Source organism: Myotis daubentonii, chromosome 3, assembly GCF_963259705.1.
Source record: "Myotis daubentonii chromosome 3, mMyoDau2.1, whole genome shotgun sequence".
NCBI lineage: Eukaryota > Metazoa > Chordata > Mammalia > Chiroptera > Vespertilionidae > Myotis > Myotis daubentonii.
In genome coordinates, this window is record NC_081842.1 from 217235004 (window position 1) to 217255368 (window position 20365).

Here is a 20365-nt window from a genome sequence, read left to right on the forward strand (position 1 = left end):
CCCAGGGACTGCTTGCTCTCCTGACAGGGCAGCGGAAGGGCTTGTAGATTTACTTTTTCCTTGTAATTATTTACAAAGTGAGGTTTCCATGGCAACTGGCTTCTGGTCAGCTCCTCAGAAGGGCAAGGCAGCCTCTTGCTGGTTGGACGACGGGGTAGCCCGGAGGCCAGCGTGCTCCCCAGAGCCCTGCACGGCGGGAGGCGGTGATGGTGTTCTCGGTGGGAGGGTAGGTGACTCGGTGATGCCAGCTGCGGATGTCCCCGCCTCCCTGGTCCTGGGGTGTCCCAGCCAGCACGGACCTCCAGTCGCAGGCACCCTGTGTGGGCCTTGGTGGCAGGTGGGGGCAATTTGATGCTGTCAGGTGGCAGAGGAGAGGTGGCCATGTGTCCAACAGGGTGGTGGGCTTCCTGAGGGCGGGGCACCCATGCCTGGCCCATTCTCGCTGATCCCTGACCTTAGGTGGTTAAGCAAAGCCAGGACAGGAAGTCCCGCCTCCGGGTGACCACCTGCGCTCTGAGCGGGGTCCCATCACGGGCGGAGCCGGGACCGGACCGGGGACCGCAGCTGCTTGTCTCCTGGTCTCGCTGCCCTTTGTCGCGCCGCCGGGTCTGTGTCTGCTGAGCGTGGCTGCGCTGCTTGCCTCGGCCCTGCACCCGGGTTCTTGGGAACAGGTGCTTCCCCTGGTTCCTTGCCCTGCCCTGGGGGCCTCGGAGGACCCAGGGCTTGTTCCTGGCCCCGCCTCTTCTGGGGCATGCGGTGGGGTCTCTGGGGGTTGAGGGGACTTTGCAGAAGCCGTCGTCAGCGGCAAAGTGGGGAGGATAAGCAGTGCCCATTTCCCCCCGGGCCCCAGAGAGAGACGGTGCTCATGTGGGCCTGGCCCTGGCCTTCCTGACCTGAGGTCCAGGCTGTCTGCTGCGCACCCGTCCTGCCCCCCACCTTTCCCACCTGGAATGGCACCCAGCTTTTCCCCCCACCCTTCCTCAGACCCCGTTCAGACCCTGCCTCCTGGGTGCCCCTCCGAGGCCCTGCCCTGTGCCTCCCCCGGGAGGGGCGGAGGGTCTGTGGTTGCCTCTCTGGTCTGAGCCTAATTCCAAAGGGACAGGACCCGGGAGCCTCCAGCGCCATCCGCCATCCGGGAGGGTCCTGGGAGCTGTGCCCCGGGGCCGCCTGACCTCTGCGGGCGCGGCTTCGGTGCAGGTGGGAGCTGAGATGCACGGCCTCGGCTGTGCTTGCCGCCGCCGCCGCCGCCTGTGACAGATGGATGCTTTGGCTTCACTGTCGGATAAACAAGGCCCCCGCCCGTTACCATGGCGCTCACAGCCCTGTTTTAATTTTAGCGCTGACATTTCCCAGCCAGAGGAGAGACGCTGGCCCTGCGCCAGGGAGCTGTGAGGGGGGCAGGCAGGGGTCAGCCCGCTGCGGAGCGGCCACCAAGGCCCCAGGGCCAGCGGGGCTCGCCCAGGCCACATGCTGCGGCCTCTGGGGTGGAGTGGGGGCTGCAGGGGGGACAGGCTATATGAGTTTGTGGTGCCATAACAAATGACTACAGGCTAGGAAACTTAAAACAATGAAATGCATGCTCCCCGTCCAGGGCCACAAGCCCCAAGTCCAGGCGTTGGTAGGCCATGCTCCCTCTGAAGCCTCCTTCCAGCTCCTGGTGGCAGCTGGCAATGCCATGTTCCTTCTCGAACACGTCACTCCCGGTTCTGCCTCCGTTGTCATATGGCCTTCTCCCTATGTGGCTCCAAATTTCCCTCTTCTTCTTTTTTCAGTAATAGTTTTGTTTTATTTATTTATTTATTTAATATATATTTTATTGCTAACAGTATTATAGATGTCTCCCATCCCCCCTTTATCCCCCTGCACCCAGCCCCTACCCACCCCCCAGGCCTTTACCACCCGATCTCCCGAGGCCATGGGCTATGCATATCCTATGTAATAAAGAGGGAATATGCTAATTGACCCTCACGCCATCACAAAGATGGTGGTGCCCGCAGCCAATAAGAAGGGAATATGCTAATCGACTGCCACACCCTCAAAGATGGTGGCACCCATAGCCAATAAGGAGGGAATATGCTAATCGACTGCCACACCCTCAAAGATGGCAGCACCTGCAGCCAATAAGAAGGGAATATGCTAATTGACTGTCACACCTCAAAGATGGCAGCACCTGCAGCCAATAAGAAGGGAATATGCTAATTGACTGCCATGCCCTCAAATATGGCGGCACCCTCAGTCACAAGATGGCGGCACCCAGTCCCCTCAGCCCCCCAGCCACTCAGGCGTGTGCCCAGCTGCCCAGGGCGACCCAAGGCTCAGGTAACCAGGGCTGGCCGAGGCTTGCACTGCCGGCAGTGGCAGCAGCAGAGGTGTGATGAGGCATCACCTTCCCCTGATCACCAGGTCGCCTCCTGCCCCTGAGGGTTCCCAGACTGGTGAGAGGGGGCAGGTCGGGCTGAGGGACCCCCCTACAGTGCATGAATTTTCATGCACCGGGCCTCTAGTCTATAATAATAAAAGCCTAAGCAACTGTTGCAACCAAAACAGCTGAACAGACGACCGAACAAGCTGCATGGGGCAACCAGGCAAGCGGGGGGAGGGGTGACCAGGCCGGCAGGGGGGACAGTTGGGGGTGACCAGGCCATCATGGGGGGCAGTTAGGGGTGATCAGGCAAGCAGGCAGGTGATCAGTTAGGAGCCAGTGGTCCCAGATTGTGGCAGGGATGTCCGACTGCTGGTTTAGGCCCAATCTCTATGGGCCTAAACTGGCAGACGGACATCCCCCAAGGGGTCCTGGATTGGAGAGGGTGCAGGCTGGGCTGAGGGGACCCCCCCCACCCTGTGCATGAATTTTGTGCATTGGGCTTCTAGTAAGTATGTAAGTTCTCTGGTTTATCTCTCCTTGTGCCCCCACCCCCACACAGAGGTATGTCCATGCCTCCAGGCTTTGGGTCTTACTTTGTTGGTCAATTCATTTTGTTCATTAGATTCCACATATAAGTGAAATGATGGGATAGTTGTCTTTCTCTGACTGGCTTATTTCACTCAGCATAATAGTCTCTAGGTCCCTCCATGCTGTCCCAAGGGTAAGGGATCCCTCTGGTTTACAGCTGTGTAGTATTCCATTGTGTAGATGTCCCACAGCTTTTTATCCACTCGTCTGCTGATGGGCACTTAGGCTGTTTCCAGATCCTGGCTATTGTAAATAACACTGCTGTGAACATAGGGGTGCACATATCCTTTCTGATTGGTGTTTCGGGGTTTTAGGATATATTTCCAGAAGTGGGATTGCTGGGTCAAAAGGAAGTTCCATTTTTAATTTTTTGAGGAGACGCCATACTGTTTTCCACAGTGGCTGCCCAGTCTGCATTCCCACCAGCAGTGCAGGCTGGTTTCCCCTTTCTCCACATCCTCGCCAGCACTTGTTGATTTGTTGATGGTAGACATGCTGACAGGTGTGAGGTGACATTTCATTGTTGTTTTAATTTGTATTTCTCTGATGATTAGTGACTTTGAGCATGTTTTCATATGTCTCTTGGCTATTTGTATTTCCTCTTTGAAGAAGTGTCTCTTCAGGTCCTCTGCCCATTTTTTAATTGGACTATTTGTCCTCCTTTTGTTGAGTTGCATGAATACGTTATATGTTTTGGAAATTAAGCCCTTATCAGTCTGTCATTGGCAAATATGTTCTCCCATACTGTGGGCTCCCTTTTCATTAGGATGGTGGTTACTTTTGCTGTTCAGAAGCCTTTTATTTTGATGTAATCCCATTTGTTTATTTTTTCCTGTGTTTCTCTTGCCCTAGGAGATGTATCAGCAAAAATTCTGCTGTGTGACATATCTGAGATTTTACTCCTTTGTTTTATTCTAGGATTTTTATGGTTTCATGGCTTACATTTAAGTCTTTTATTCTTTTTCTTTTTTAAATTTTTTTAAAAAATATATTTTATTGATTTTTTTTACAGAGAGGAAGGGTGAGAGATAGAGAATTAGAAACATCGATGAGAGAGAAACATTGATCAGCTGCCTCCTGCACATCTCCCACTGGGGATGTGCCCACAACCGAGGTACATGCCCTTGACCGGAATCGAACCTGGGACCTCTCAGTCCGCAGGCCGACTCTATCCACTGAGCCAAACCGGTTTTGGCTCTTTTTTTTAATTTTATGAGTTTATTTGAACCTAGCTGACAACATATATCAAATGCTCCTCTTTTATCCATTTTGAGTTTATTCTTGTGAAGTTGGTAGTCTATTTTCATCTTTTTGTATGTGTCCAGTTTTCTCAACACCATTTGTTGAAGAGACTGTCTTTACTTCATTGTATGTTCTTGCCTCCTTTATCAAATATTAATTGACTGTAATAGTGTGGGTCAATTTCTGGGGTCTCTTTTCTGTTCCATTGGTCTATATGCCTGTCCTTTTTAATATATATATATATATATATACATATACATACACATACACATATACTAGAGGCCCGATGTGCGAAATTCATGCATGGGTAGGGTCCCTAGGCCTGGCCAGCAATGAGGGCCATTCAGGGCCTTCCGGCTGTCAGCCGGGGCCTTCCTTCACACTGCACCACCCCCTGGTGGTCAGTGCACTTCAGAGCAAGCGATCAGACTCCCAGTCTCCCGGTCGAACTCCTGAGGGGACACTTTGCATATTAGCCTTTTGTATATATAGATTGATTTCAGAGAGGAAGGGAGAGGGAGAGACAGCTAGAAACATCAATGATGAGAGAGAGTCATTGATTGGCTGTGTTCTGTACGGTCCCTACTGGGGGTCAAGCCTGCAACCCAGGCATGTGCCCTTGACCAGAATTGAACCCTGACCTCCTTTGCAGAGAGTGACTTCGAGCACACCGGGTTAATCATGGGTGGAGACATCTGTCGGAGACACTCCTGCCCTTGGCATCATGTGACAACTGTGCACGGGGAGTTGGACGGACAGATCCAGCCTCCATCAGGCTCTACCCACTTGAGCTCCCATTGGTCGATAAGGGCCCGCTTCACCCATGTCACACACCCGCCCCCAACCACCAATCTCTTCTCTGCACCTTTGATTTTGAGCTTTTAGATTTCACATGTAAGTGAGATCATACAGTGTCTGTCTTCTCTGTCCGATTTATCTCACTCGGCATCGCCCTCAAGGCCCATCCATGTGGTGGCAGATGGCAGGGTCTCCTTTCATGGCTGAGCAATGTTCCATTGTGTATGTACCACGTCTTTGTTACCCACTCATCCAGCGATGGAGACTTAAGCTGTCACATGTTTAAGTATCGCTGCAGTGAACATGGGGTGCCCGTATCTCTGAGTCAGAGATCTCATTTCCTTCAGACACGTACCCAGAAGTGGGATTGTGGGGCATGTGGCAGTTCTAGCTTCAGGTTTTTGAGGGACCTTCACACTTGCGTATGGCGGCTGCACCATTTACATCCCCGCCAGCAGCGCACAGGGTCCCTCCCACATCCTCACCTCACTTGTTTCTTGTCTCTGATAACAGCCATTTGACAGGTGTGAGGTGATGTCTTGCCGGAAGCCAGTTTCAGCATGTCATAATTGCAAGAGTTTCATTGAAAGGTTGATGAAATTTGGGTGCTCAACAAGGACTAAGTCACATATGTTATCGTCTGTTGAGAATGGCTGAGGGCATTTACCCAAGCCTGAAAAGGATGCATTAAATTGATTCCTGGCTCCCAAGCAGCTCAGGGCATCTTAATCTACATGTTATTGCCTCCTACTGGCCAAACACCTGAACAGCGTAGGCTAATTCTCCCAAACTGACAACGGACTCTGTATATGAAACCCTGACCCTTTGAAGTGTATATCTCTGTCTCGCCTCAGGACAAATTGTGTTAATAAAAAGCATGGGGTCCTGAACTGAGGAGAGCTTAGTTTCTTTAGCTAAGCTCCTCTGACCCCCAATGCCTTTCAAAATTACATTTCATCACTGGACTCTTTATTAAGTTACACACAGCCTTTCTCCAGATTGCTGAACCTTCTAGATGCTGGAACAAGACCCCGGCAAGGTCTCTCTGGGTTTGGATCTGTTTCCCTGAAGCTTAGTGATGTGGAGCTGTACTTGTGGGCCATTTGTATGTGCTTTTTGGAAAAAGGTTTATTTAGTTTCTCTGCCCATTTTTAAATGGGATGTTTTAAATTCTTTATATATTTTGGATATTAACCTCTTCTCAGATATGTGATTTGCAGTACGTCCTCCCACTCTAGGTTGCCTTTCATTGTGCTGAAAGCCTTTTCGCTTGATGCCGTCTGCCTGCTCACGTTGCTTCTGCTGTCTTTGTTTCTTGGTGTCAAATCCAAAACAGTCATCCCCGAGACCCGTGTCAGGCAGCCTGCCGCCTGGTTTCTAGGAGCATGATGGTTTCAGGTCCCACGTTCAAGTCTTTAACCCATTGATTCAAAATTGTTATTATTATGTTGTTATTGTTCATCCTCAATAGAGGACATTATTTCCATTGACTTTTCGAGAGTGGAAGGAGGGAGGGGAAGAAATGGAGAGAGAAACATTGATGTGAGAGAGACATATTGATTGATTGGTTGCCTCCTGCACGTGCCCTGACTGGTTCCGAGGATGAACCTGCAACCTAGGCACATGCCCTTGACCAGGAACCGAACCTGGGACCCTTCAGTCCACAGGCCGACACTCTAACTACTGAGCAACACCATCCAGGGCTCAAAATATTTTTAAGTGAACATTTGAGAGGCCGAGTGACGCTTCTTTCCTGTGCTCTGGGGGCTCCCCTGGCACCGCTGCCCCTGCGCCAGTGATGGAGGGCGAGAAACCAGGTCCCCTGAATGGGCTGTGGTTCTTGTTTGGGCCTGGGCGACAGACCGACAGCTGTCAGCCGCCTGGGGTGCGGGTGCCTGCAGTAAGCTGGCTGAATACTCAGGAGAGAGGAAGGTTGCCGCGGGTGGACACTTTCTGGTGGCGCCGATCGCGTTCTCTAGCGTGGTCAGCCCAGCCCTCCTGCAGGGAGAGGGCAGTTGGGCCTGTTTACAGACCCGGGAGTGGAGGGGTGAGCGTGTGGGCAGCTGGCCAGGGCACCCAGCTCGTTGGTGCTGGAGCCAGGACCGCCCTCAGGCTGCCTGCCGCCGGGCTGCTGAGGGGAGCAGGCCCCCCCGGAGGTGGCGGAGGGTGCTGTGGGGGCCGAGCAGGCTGGTGACCTGGGGTGGGTGCTGGGCGTGCGGGAACCATGGCGCGTGCTCAGTGCCTGTCCCTGCGGGAGGAGCCCGCGATGGCTTATTGGGTTCAGAGACTCCCTGGAACCCCCTTCCCTCCTCCGGGCAAGTGAGGTGGCCAGTGGCACCGGGGCAGCTGGTGGAGGTCCGCCCCTGCAGGCCGCCAGGCTGGGCATTCCCGCATCTCAGAGCTGCTCCTCGGGGCTCCCCCTGGAGGTGGCCCCGGGTCTGTTCGCCCTCCGAGGGGCCGCAGCCTGTGTCCTGTGCTCCTTCAGCTCTGCTGGTTGATGGGAACCGAGAGGGGCAGCTGTGCCAACATCTCGCTGCCTTTTCAAAGGTCCCACCATCACCCCTTCCCGGCCGGGGCTCCAGGGCAGGCCCCCTGCCCTCCTCTCTCTGCGGAAACAGCACCCCCGGACCAAACACGGGACAGGTCTTTTTCCTTCTCGGGGAGCCAGCGGTCCCTTTGTCCTCTCCCCGGTTGTCACTGTTCGTGAGGACGTCCTTCCCAGAGGCCTCATCCTGCCGCTTTCCTCCGCGCAGGATCATGCGGCCCGACGACGCCAACGTGGCCGGCAACGTGCACGGAGGGACCATCCTGAAGATGATCGAGGAGGCGGGGGTCATCATCAGCACCCGGCACTGCAACAGCCAGAACGGGGTGAGTGGGGCCCAGGCGTCTGCGTGCGGCGCTGCCCCCCGGGGGTCAGGAGGGGAGTTTGGTGGAGGAGCCTCCCTGCCCCCGACTCCCAGGCCGTGGGGGCTTCCGGAGGCTGCGGCCCAGTCATCCCTGGGCCGGGCCCTTGGAACGCCGTGTGGCTGGGGCTCAGCTGGGGCGGGGCTGGGGGCCGACAGACTGAGCTGAGGGCCTGCCGACGGCACCTTTAAGCACCTGCCCTCCTTTCTGGAAGAGTCGTGGTTTCTAGAATCTTCCTGGAGTCCAGACCTCACAGAGCCATGTCTGCATGGGTGGCAGTTTATAGTAGACATCAGACCCCCTGGGCCCGGTCCCTCCCCTGCCCTGGCTGACCCCCGGGTGCCCGTGAAGCCCCAGGCACCGATGATGGTGTCCCTCACCGCAGGGACGAGGGCAGGCCCCGTGCCCCCAGACCCACGGGGCCTGGCATTTTCTCTGAAGTCTGGCTGGCATGGGAGAAGCCACCCTGGGGTGCGGGGGTGGGGGGAGGCGGGTCTGTCTTGCACCACAGCCACCACCTTGGGGCCAGCAGGAGGCGTGTGGCTCTGTGTGCCTGAGACGCCCCTCCCCGGCCCCAGGGGGCCTCCTGCTGTGCTGGGCAGAGGCAGATCCAGCGCTGGTGTGCGTGTGTGTGTGTGTGTGTGTGTGTGCGCGTGCGTGTGTGTGTGTGTAGCGTGCACGTGTGTGCCTGTAGCATGAACCAAGCTGGTGAGTGTGTGGGTGGACATGGCCTGGGAAGGAGGGGCTCCCTGCCTGGCTAGGAGTTTGCATTCATCCTGGTGCCAATCCATCCCGTTCAGAGCGCGCCCTCTGGTGGCCATGGGGAGGCAGCCTGAGCCTGAACCTGAGCCTGAGCGGCTGGGGCTGGGATGGGGGCCCGGTGCCTGGCAGACCCTCTGCGGGAGACACTGAGGGTCCAAGGCAGGCTGACAAGACAGGCTGGGCATTGGGGGAGGAGCCCCAGGACTGAGGCGTGAGGAGGAGGAGGAGGCTGGGAGGCGAGTGCGACACTGCTGTCAGTGCTGTTCACGTAGTCCCCGCGGCACCCGAGACACAGGCTGTTCTTACCGACCCCACTGCCCAGGGCAGGAAACGCAGGCCCAGGGAGGCAGGTCGTTGGTCTGGGCTGGAAATCCAGGCCTCGAACCCGTGCCTTGAGCCCTGGCCCCTTCTCCCCCTTCCCTGGCGTGAGCCTGGGGGGTGAGAGGGCAGCTTTGACAGGTCGGCTTGGCGGTGCCTCCGGGCTGGTGTCCCCGGAGAGTAACCTGTCTCCAGGCTCAGGAGGGGTGGTGAGCCCAGGGCAGCTCCAGGGGCTGATGCTGGCCTCTGGGGGGGGGCAGGGGACACCCCCATCCACACTCCCTGGTGGTCTCATCCAGTCTGTGGCCTTAACAGTTGTGAGGTTCTGTGTCCAGGCCTGGCTGCACCGATGCTTCACTGTCCCCTTGACCTTGAGGGCCACCAGGCTGCTTCTCCACAGCCTCCTCCTCGGGAAGCGGCCCGGCCGTGACTCAGGCTCCAAACCTGGAGCCTCTCTGCCCCGCTGTCCTCTCACCCGCGGGCACGCGGGCACTGTGGGCTCCACCCGCGGGAACAGCCGCTCCCAGCCAGGCCTCCGCCCCCCACAGTAGCCCACGCCTTGTCCCGCCGTGGGATGATAGCCTGAGAGGCGGAGCGCGTCCTCTCCTTCCGTGCTTTAAGCTGGAGGACCGGCCTGATGTCTCCACGTGGCCTTCCCCCCGGGAGCAGCAGGGGCGCCTGGGGCTGGCTGCGCGCTCTGGACGGGTCAGTGCTAAGAGCACCTTCGGAACAGCAGTGAGAGGGGCCTCTGCCTCAAGGCATCCCACTCGCGTTCTGGTCACGGAAGGAGCACTGTGCCCTTCGCTAAAGCTTCACGCAACTGGGACGAGTGGACTAGAAGGTGAGCGGCCTGCTCAGTCTCCCAGCGCCTCCAGAGCGGCCACGGCTGGGGCCCTGCTCTGCCCTCTGCCTGGGGTGCCCACCCCATACCTTCACCGTCCCCTCCTCTGCAGCTGCCCCGTCCCACACCACCCTCTTCAGAGCACCGCGCCGTGTGGCGTGGCCTCCAGCCAGCGCCCGGCCAGGCAGGCGCTCTGCCCTCCTCCGTCGATGCCAGCCCCACGCAGAGCCGGCTCCACAAGCTCAGTCCGCCCAGGGCCCACGCGTGCGGTCCCACTAACGATGCTGATGTGGATGGCATCCGTGTGGCATATCCATGCCACAGGCTAACCGCCCGCCCGCAGCCCTGCAAGCTGGCCCCTCATTCCTGCCCGCGCCGCTGAGCTGCCTGTCCAGCCTCTGCCAGTGGGTGGTGCTGTAGCCACATGAACTTAAAGGCGCTGCCGCATTCTCTGTGTTCCCTGCGATGCTGTGCTGCCAGCCTGTGTGTGTGTGTGTGTGTGTGTGTGTGTGTGAGTGTTGGCGGAGTGGGGACAGCAGGCGTGGCCCTTTCGCTGTCACCCTGACCCCTGCCTTGCTGAGACCTGATCAGGCCTCCACCTCCAGCCTCACGGCCCAGGGCCTGACCGGCTCTCCGTGGTGAGCTCTCCTGCTCCCCAGCCCTCCCCGCAGTCAGACCCGTGCTGCTGGCCAGGCTCCTGGAATGGGCGCTGCTTTCCGGTGGGGAGTCAGGCGCTCAGTGCCCTGTGAGGCGATGAGGACCCACAGCCTCTGCTCAGGCACAAGGTGTCCTTCGAGTCTGCAGTTCGCAGGTGATAGTGGGCCACGCCGGCACTGCGGCCTGTTGAGCAGTGCCCTGGGGATACGTCCCCGTGTCTGTCCTTCCCACGCGGGAAGCAGTCCCCACCACGGAAAGCAAGGCCAAGGGTGCTCGGCACTGAGCTACTTATCGTTAACAGTGGGGTTGGCCCGAAGCTCTAACAACGGATTCCAGTCCATTCAGCCATGGACTTCTTTTGCAATGGCGTGTGGAGAAGTCCTTCGTTCCCAGGAGATGAGCTTCCTGGCGGCGGTGGTGGCGGCGGAGCGGGGATCGTAGAGGCTCTGCAGCCCCGAGGACTTCCTGGCCTGGTTACCAAACGTCCTGGGGGCTGGGGACCTTCTGTTCCTTTTGAATTTTGAGTCATGAGAATGGGTTGCCTGGTTGCAAGAGAAGTGGAGTTTACATAAAAGACCAGTGATGCTCAGAGCTTGTCACATCACCGCAGGCTACCTTTGCTCCCGCTGAGTGAAAGCAGAGCACGAAAGTGTGACTTTAGTCTTTACACAGTTATTTAAGGACGAAAGCTGCAAAACAGACCAAGGCACAGGAACCCATGAGCCGGCGAACCCCTGTTCTTAGGGGACACGCCTGGGAAGGGAGATCCCACAATGGAAATCGTCGTCCGTGGCGGGAGGAGGGGCGTCCCTCCTCTGTCCGCTTGTCTCTGTTTCCCAAGTTCCCATATAAGCTCGCTTGTCTTTCTCACCTTTCATCAGGCGAGTCATACGTGTCTTTTGTAGGAAAATTGGATCAAAGCAAAACGCCGGTCGCAGTCCCACCCGCGGTCACGGCGCGAGGCGCGATCTCTGGAGGGTCCCACGGGCATGTGCGCGCTCCTGTGGTGTCGCCTTAGGAATGTGTGAAAGAGTCAGGGCCGTTTGGGGGAGCACCTCCGGGGCGGGGCTCGCCGGCCAGCCGGGCTGACCGTGTCTGCTCTTTGCAGGAGCGCTGCGTGGCCGTCCTGGCCCGGGTCGAGCGCACCGACTTCCTGTCGCCCATGTGCATCGGCGAGGTGGCGCACGTCAGCGCGGAGATCACCTACACGTCCAAGCACTCGGTGGAGGTGCAGGTCCACGTCATGTCTGAGAACATCCTCACAGGTGAGCGCGCGTTCCCCGCTCGGGTGAGTGGAGGGGCGCTGCTCGGGGGGCTGGTCCCAGCTCCCCCCACAAAGTGAGCAGCTGCTCCTACCGGGGAGACGGCACGGCCTGTGTCAGCAGCGAGCCCCAGGTCTGCGTGTGGGAGCCCTGCCCGCCCTGCCTCTGGCAGCTCCTCCCGGGCAGAGGGTGGGAGTGGCTGGGAGGGCACAAGTGCCCCCGCTCCCTCTGCACCTCTTGCTCCTCCCCCCCCCTCCGCTCCCCTGCCCCAAACCAGGTTTAGGCTGAAGCTCACTGGGCGACCTTTGACTCTGGTTTGATCCGAATATTCTCTTCCTTGGTGTGGTAACCATGGAAACCCGTTTTCATCCTCCCACTGGGCGCTGCAGGGGAGTGTGGCTTTGCTTCTAACTGGCACTGGCTGCTTTTTATAGCCCGGCTGCTGCTGAGGAACAGGGCCTCCATCCCCTGGCTGCTCCTGCCCCCCAACCCTCCACTCTACCTCCCTCCCCACACCCAGGCACAGGAGAGCCTGAGCCCACCCGGTTCTGGAGGAGGGAGCTGCCTGGGCCCCTCCTCCCGACCACCTCCCTCCTGGGCTGAGGCTGCCTGCAGTGCTGAGCTCAGAGCTCGGGGAGCAGCTAGAGCAGGGGTGGGAAACTTTTTGACTCGAGGGCCACAATGGGTTCTTAAACTGGACCGGAGGGCCGGAACAAAAGCATGGATGGAGTGTTTGTGTGAACTAATATAAATTCAAAGTAAACATCATTACATAAAAGGGTACGGTCTTTTTTTTTTTTTTTTAGTTTTATTCATTTCAAACGGGCGGGATCCGGCCCGCGGGCCGTAGTTTGCCCACGGCTGGGCTAGAGGCTTCTCCCCCGGGGCCAGGAGCACAGGGTGACATCGGTGGCCTCAGCAGGCCCGGCTGCAGTGAACACCGGACCTTTAGCTGAGCAAGGGCCTGGGTAGGGGAGTGGTCAGTGTGCCTGTGCCTCGCGTCTGTGGCCCGAGTCCTGCACAGGGCAGGTGGCTCTGGCATCAAAGGGACCTTTTGCTGCGGGTCTCAGGCTGTGGCACAGAGCCCTCATTGGCGTGAGGGCAGAGGGGGCGAGGAGGCAGCCCTGCCCTGAGGAGGTGCGCCACCTCCCTGAGCCTCCCTGTGCCGCGGCCTTGCAGATGGCCCTCAGGACTTGAACTGCCCCCAGAGGAGAGCGGAGAAGCCGCTCAGACAGGCCGGGGTGGCACTGCCCAGCTCTCAGATGCGCTGGGCTTTTCTCCACGTCCTGGTCATCTTGCCCTGGACCCCGCTAAAGAGCCGCCCCTTTCTTACGCTCGCCTGGGTCCCCCATGTTTGGATCTGTTTGCGTCTCTTTCTGGGACCCTGGTCTGCCAAGGCCTCCCTGTCCTGTTGTGTCTCTTTTTGCCCACGTGTCCCCTGGGGTGTGAGCCCTCTGAGGACAGGGCTGCGGCTGCCTTGTCCACCTCAGTCCCCGACGCCCCGAGCAGTGCCGGGCCCTCACGAACACCACGGGCGGGCGGTGAGCTCTGACAGGTACGGGAACTGAGGTTGGCAGGGGAACAGCCGGCCAAGCTGAACATGAGCTGTTTGCGCGACGTCTCTGTTCTCAGCCCGTCTGTGTGTCCCTTCCGCCCGCGCCGTGGTGCCTGTCGGGGGGCACGAGCACACACCCAGGCGGGCAGACGGCTCTTCATCTCCGGCAACTGCCAGAATACTCTGCTGACTGGGGTGTGACTGCTGTGAACTGCTCCAGAAAGTAGCTGGGAGCTCTCAGGTTCTGAAGGAGGCGTTCCTAATGCCGCAGCTGCCTTTCGAGGCTTTTATTAAATGATGGGAAAGTGCAATTAGTATGTTTTGCCTCGTTTGCTCCATGGCGCTCATTTGGGTCCAGAGGAGGGCTGCTCCGGGTTTCCATGGAAACCAGCTCTCAGGCTGGCTCTAGCTGAGTCAGACAGGAAATCTTTATTCCCCAAGGCAGGTTGTCAGATGCGCTTTCAGTCGGAGTTCAGTGAAAAGGCTCCCATGTTTCCTGTGGCTCCCGCACGCGGAGCCTGCCGTCCTAGGTGCTGTGGGCCAGAGCTGCCCCCATCGCCTCTCTCTCTCTCTCTCTCTCTCTCTCTCTCTCTCTCTCTCTCGCTCTCTCTCTCGCTCTAATCGATCTAATCACGCCCTCAGGTGAGGGGAGGAAGCCGCAGCCCCGGGCTCACCTCGGGAAGGCAGGTCGGGAGGAACTGCTAGGAAGTGAGCGCCTGGAGGGGCTCCCCGGTCCCTGGGCTGCTCCTCGCCGTCCCGCTTCCTCTCCATTCCACACTGTTCCCGTGGAAAAGGCAATTAAAAATATACACACTGATTTCAGAGAGGAGGGGAGAGGGAGCAAGAGATGAACATCAATGATGAGAGAGAATCACCGAGTGGCTGCCTCCTGCACGCCCCCTACTGGGGATCGAGCCCACAACCCAGGCATGTGCTCTGTCCAGGAACAGATCGATGCTCAACCACTGAGCCACACCAGCCAGGCGTAAGAGGCAATTTTTAAAAGACATCCTTGCAAATACTTCCCCGAAATTCCTGGGACCCAGGAAGCCTAGGTCTGCACTCAGAATGGCACCGAGTTGCTGTGTGACCCCAGGCAAACCCGTTGGCCTCTCTGAGCTTCAGGCTCCTCCTGTGCGAGTGAGGGGTATGGACCCAGTGATTGCTTTTGGCCCAGGGTTCTCAGCAGATGGGGCAGCCCCGCTTTGCCCTCTATTTCAACCCCTTCAGAGACAGCATGTCTGGTTTCGGGGCCTCCGTGTTAGCAAGTGCCAGAAAGCCGACAGGCCTGGGGAACACGCGCGCGCGTGCACACACACACACACACACACACACACACCTTGAACCAGGTGACCTGCAGTCTTCCCAGCAGCCTTTGGGAATGACAGGATTGTGGGGAGGGCCCCCTGGCTGGGGGCCTATGCTTGCACGTCATGGCCAAAGGCCTCGGGGGTCAGGGGTCAGATGGTGGCGTTCCTGGCGCCCCGCCCTCCTTCCCTAGGCCCTCACTCCTGTGGTTTTCTTCTCTGAAGGTACCAAGAAGCTGACCAATAAGGCCACCCTGTGGTACGTGCCCCTGTCGCTGAAGAATGTGGACAAGGTCCTGGAGGTGCCTCCGGTTGTGGTAAGGAGGCCCCTTCCGTTTCTCACGGGGCAGATGACAGAGCCGGCCACTCTGATGGTAGGAGGCGCCCCCGGAGAGCCAGGTGGGGCCCGGGGAGGGGTCCCTGTCTCTCCGCGTAGGTTTCATTCAAGCTGGGTATGTGAGTGTGGCTGGCCCAGACCCCAGGGACACCCCGCCGGGCCCTTTATCCCACTCTCTGACCAGACAAAAGGTAGGCGACGGCCATGCCTGGTGAGGGTCCTCCTGCCTGTTGACCTTGGACAGACAGACAGCTGGACATTTCTCCCCAAACTGGGTTTACTCAGGAACAGCAAAGAATGGCAGTTAGGGACACACCGTCTAACGGCGCCACCCACAAGTCCAGAGAACAGAGGAGAGGCAGGCTCTCTTATAGAGGGAAGGGGGGTGCAGAGGGGCTGCTGGGAGGCCAGAGTGTGGCTGCCTCTCATTGGCTGAGTGGTTGCCAGACGAGGAGAAGATCCCCCCTCCTGCTGGAGTAGTGGCTGGAATAGGCCTTCCTGTGGGAGATGGCGAGTGTTTCTCCCTGAGGGGCAGCGGGTGAGTGAAGGCAGGGGAGCCCTCCACCTCCAATTTCACGAGGTTTCTGTTCACGAATCTTCACGAGCTGAGAGCCAGGACCGCCGGCAGCCTTGCCCAGGCCAGCCTTGCCCTGTCCAGCCTTGCCCCTCGGCCCCTCTGGGCCCCTGAGGACCTGAGCTTAGACAGCCCTTGGCTCCTCTGGGCGGCTGCTGTGGGCAGACGCATCTTTGCATGGCGAGGCTTCGTCGTGTCTCTTCCTGGGGGCCTCTGGGAGGCAGGGTCAGCGGGCAGCTCGGGGCTCCTTCCCCACAATTGCTCCCTCACCTCCTCCTCTTGTAACTGCCGTGTGGCTGGCTGTTCCCAGGACACGCGTGAATGGCTCATCCGTGAGAGCCACTGCTCTCTGTTCTCACGCCGGCGGGGAGAAAGCAGTTCAGAGGTGGTATGGGAGGGCGCAATACCCCCCTTTAGCCCAAAGGACTCGGAGCCCCAGCTTTTGGGCCTCAGCGGGGCCGTCTTAGCTTCACCTGCACATTCCTCACAATATGCAGCCTGTTGGCCGGCCAGGGGGCAGCAGAGCCGGGCTGCCAGGTGTGGGGGGTGGAGGGGGGCACTCGGGGCACCTGTGTCACAGGAGAGTGGGTGTGGCCTGGATTCTGAGCTCTGTGCCCAGGAACGAATAGGAAGAAGGGGCGGGTGGTAAATGAGGGCTGAGATTGTCAGTATGATAACGTTTTAATAGGAAGAAAACTGGGAGCACGCTGAATGCCCCTTTTTAATGGCTCCATCGCATACATTATGTTGATACAGCAAGAGGGGGAGTACTGTTACTTTTTTTTTAAATACTGTGACTTTTAAAGTCCATGAACAGCATGATGGAACTGCTATATGCAGATGGGCATGAGAATAATTCAGGCAGGATCTGATCTCGGGCGGGGGTGGGGGGCTGCCTGAGATCTTCTCCCGCTCTGTGATGCTGCTCATATTAAATGTGTGTGATCAGAGGAAGGATGGAGCCAGTTAGCGAAAGGCGAGCCCAGCCCGGCGGCCGGCTGACCCCCTGTCTGCCCCGCAGTACTCCCGGCAGGAGCAGGAGGAGGAGGGCCGCAGGCGCTACGAGGCCCAGAAGCTGGAGCGCATGGAGACCAAGTGGAGGAACGGGGACATCGTCCAGCCCGGCCTGAACCCAGGTACGGCGGGCCGGGGTAGATGGCTGATGTCCGCTGGCCGGTGACAAGGCGCCGGTCCCTGACGTCCTCCTGGGGTTAGTGCGCCATCCCGAGCCCTTCCCGGTTCCAGGCAGCTGGGGTGATGGGGGCCAGGCAAGCCCCCGGAGGCCTCGGTGCGGGGGCCCCGTAGGAAAAGGCTCAGGCCGAGCACTGCCCGGGGCCTGTGTGCCACATGGGCTCCTGCGGGTCCCCCAGCCCCCGGGAGTGTGTGTACGGGTGACAGACAGTGACAGCAGCTCTTCTGCGTTGGCGACAAAGCTCTGGGCCACAGCCTCCCTTTCCGGCGGCGCCTTCCTGTCCCTCATCCTTCAGGTCCAGGGTGGTTCCGCTTTAACAGAATGTCCACCCGAACCCACGCAGGAGGTCACAGATGTTCCCTCCAGCCTCTCCGCCCCGAGCCCTTAACAGCGAAGCAGAGGAGCGCCTGCTGCCGGGACGCCCTCGGGCGGGGCCTATGCCGGCGGCTTTCCTGTCCTTTCTGAGCGGGAACGAGCCAACCAGAGCAGGTGGTGGGCCCGGGCGTGCAGAGGCCAGGCCGGGGACACGGTGCTTGGAACTGGGTGTTTGGCCAGCAGCGCTGCCTGGGGTTTCTCCGATGGTCCAGGCGTCCTTGTGGCTCCTTGGGCTGTGCCCCTCCCCCCCGGCCCCCCGGGCAGGGTCTGGGCACCCAAAGCCCCCGAGGCTGGCGATAGGCGTGGCACTGGGTGCACCTAACCTGCAGGGACTGTCACCCGCCCTCACAGAGCACAGGTGACATGAGGGACTGGGCCTCGCCGAGTCCTGGACTTTCCTCAGGCCTCGCAGGGCGCGTTGGGCGTGAGGCCCAGCGGCTCTCGCCAGCCCAGGCAGCCTGGACACCCCTGGCCGAGGCCGCAGTCCTCTGCACGGACTGCAGTCCCGGGGACAGCGCGTGCCTTTCCCGGGAACCATGGGTGAGACACCCCCCCCCCCCCCCCCCCCCGGTGGAGTTGCCCGCCCTCGAGGACCACGGCCCGCGTGCCGAAGGTGGGCTGGACGAAGCCTCCGGACGTGGCGTCTCGGGAGGGGCTCTGCCTCCGCCTCCGCCCGGCTCCTGACTCGGCGACGCTGCGCCTCCTGCAGGAGGCCTCCCAGCGAGCCCGCCGGCCCGGGGGCCTCAGGCACCAGGCCGCGGTGGTGCAGAGTGAAGTGTACGGTGAACTTGGGGGGTTCCACAGCCGATTCCTGAAGACGGTTGGCGCCGGTTTACAATACGGGAATGAGAGTCAGATGAAGAGCTCCTCACAGGGTCGCATGCAGCCCTGGGAGCTCGCCACCAGGTGCTCGGTGGCTGCCTGTGGCTGGGGCAGGGCCTTGCTGGGGACACTGCTGTCCCCAGAGGGTGGCGTCAGGGCCCACTAACGGAGTGGCTGATCAATCCTCGAAAGCCTTCCCCTTCGCCGCCTGCAGCCTGTTCTGCGGCCACAGTTTTCCTTAGAGATCCCAGGTCTAAGCTGCCGGCAGCCCCGGGGACCACGCACACGCCGGTGTGGCAGTACGGTCACACGATCAGCCGGGAGACCCGTTTGTCCGTGGCCTGACCTGCCTCCTTTGCAATTCCAGAGCCGAACACAGTCAGCTACAGCCAGTCCAGCTTGATCCACCTGGTGGGGCCTTCGGACTGCACGCTGCACGGCTTCGTGCACGGAGGTAAGGGTCCCAGGCTGCCATCTCCCTTCCCCCCGCTCGCCAGGCCCTCATGACTCCCCGGAAGTCACGCTGTCTGACCCAGTTTAGGCTCTCTGTTCAGTGAAGCGTACATTTAAACTTTTAGGAGTTGCATAATAAGTACTGAAATACTGTTTGTAAAACTGGGAGTGAAAGTCAGATGGAAGTGCCCTAATAGAGTTACCCCACCCCTGGGAGCGCAGCCACCCGTGCGCAGGGGCTGCCGTGGGCGGGCCGGGCCCACACCCTCAGGAGTGAAGTCACGGCGCACTAACTGGCCGATAGAAGCCATTTTTGCCGCTGATGCTTGCATTTATGTTTTCCTTTGGTCAGATTCCAGCTCAAACAACACAGGCCTTGAAGTTCCCAGCTGGGGAAACACGGCGGGCACACAAGAGGACTTATTAGACGCAGGTTCTTGGAGGGACACTTGTTACTTGAATGATGTATAATTATTTTTTGTGATTTAGGGAAAATTTAAGTATACATCAAGCTCATAAATTAATGGATATTATCATTTCGATGGCATTAAAGTAAACTTCAAGAAATAAGCTGATTTAAAGAAAAGCATAAGGGGAAAGGTCATTACGTGGCATAGACGGTCGCGGAAACGTGACCGTGGTGTGTGGGTGAGGAAGCTTGGGCTGCACTGCGCTGCTCGGGTGGACGGAGCCAGTCCTGCTTCTCAGGCAGAACAGGCACTTGTTCAATGTCACTCATTCACACTCTCATTTCCAGTTGCCCGGAAGCCAGGCCTTCCTTTCTTCTCCTCTCCGAAAACTCCTATTCATCCTTCAAAACCCAGCTCAAATGGTACCATGCTGCAGGGTCGCATTGCTCTTTCTACCCGGGAGGCCTCAGGAGCAGGGCTTTATCTTATTCATCGTACTGGCTCCAGGGCCTCACGTAGAGTGAAGAGGCACAGGCCGCTCAGGTGGCTCCCCGAATGAGAGGTGCACGTAGCATTCGGGGTGAGGAGCTGGGATAGTGGCCCTGATTTGATCTACGTTTCTGAAGGTCATTTCTTTTTTAACTGATCGTTTGTCTGCTGCTTTTTTCCATTTCATGATTCTTTCCTCTTCAACTGAATGCCGCTGCAGTGCCCTGAGATCTGGTCAGCTTAGGGCCTCCCCGAGGAAAGCTCTATTTTGTAACGAACAGTTCTTTCCAGGCCCATGAGTACTGTGACAATCAGAGGACCCTCTGCCCTGGGAACAGAATGGCTCGTGCGGCTGTGGCTTCGTAAGCTCTCTGTTCCTCTCCTGGGAGGGGGCAGCCCCCTCTTCCCAGCCTAACCAGCAGAAGCCCCAGCTTGTGTAACTCAAAGAACTGGCCCGGAGCCCCGCAGACCGCACCCTGCCTGGAACCTGTGGAACCCGGGCTACAATTGTTGCTAGTTTCGCCCACACGTTGGAAGTTCATGCATGTGGCATCTCCGCCATCGCCACGTGCTCGGTGCAGAGTCCACACCAGTGCCGTCTCCTGGCTCTGCGTGGGGGGGCGCAGTGCAGTGCGGGCCGTGGGAGACCTGCCGAGACCCCGGAAGCAGCAGCTCACGGAGCTCATGTCACCGACGGCGCCCAGGCTGCACCATTGGATACGGGCACACTGTTAATGTGTGTTTAAGAAGTGTGTGCAATGCCAGTTTCAGTAGGGCTTTTGTGCCCGCGGTTTTAAAAACAGTCTAATAATTTACCAAACCCGTTGTCTCGCACATTGCCAGTAATTCAGCAGGAGTGGCGGACGAGGTCGACACTGGGAGCGCGGTCGCCCCGTTTCCTGTAGGGGGACTGCTGTCGGCAGGCGGGTGGACCCGCATTTCAGTGGCAGCCTTCTCCACGCTGGAGCCGAGTGGGTGCCACCGCAGGAGGGAACAGTGGCCGGGGCGTGTGTTCATTCGGCCTTTCAGTGACTCTGGGCAGTGTTTGTGCTTTTGGTGAACTCCTGGCCCCGTTTTCTGTGACTTTCACACTTTGGATAGTCCATCTTGA

General features: G+C 58.7%; 1 protein-coding gene across 8 annotated transcripts in view; it reads left to right on the forward strand.

Annotated features, from left to right (window-relative positions):
- ACOT7 (acyl-CoA thioesterase 7) overlaps positions 1-20365 on the forward strand; it is a 62920-nt gene that overhangs the window by 18628 nt on the left and 23927 nt on the right. For 4 of the 8 annotated variants that reach the window (XM_059691449.1, XM_059691454.1, XM_059691448.1 and 1 more), the window contains exons 2-7: positions 7747-7864; positions 11587-11743; positions 14828-14919; positions 16535-16649; positions 18270-18356; positions 18708-18788. In XM_059691449.1, the coding sequence (XP_059547432.1) occupies positions 7747-7864; positions 11587-11743; positions 14828-14919; positions 16535-16649; positions 18270-18356; positions 18708-18788 (650 nt within the window). The remainder of the gene's footprint in view (positions 1-7746; positions 7865-11586; positions 11744-14827; positions 14920-16534; positions 16650-18269; positions 18357-18707; positions 18789-20365) is intronic. The other 4 variants (XM_059691452.1, XM_059691455.1, XM_059691451.1 and 1 more) reach the window with 1 other exon arrangement.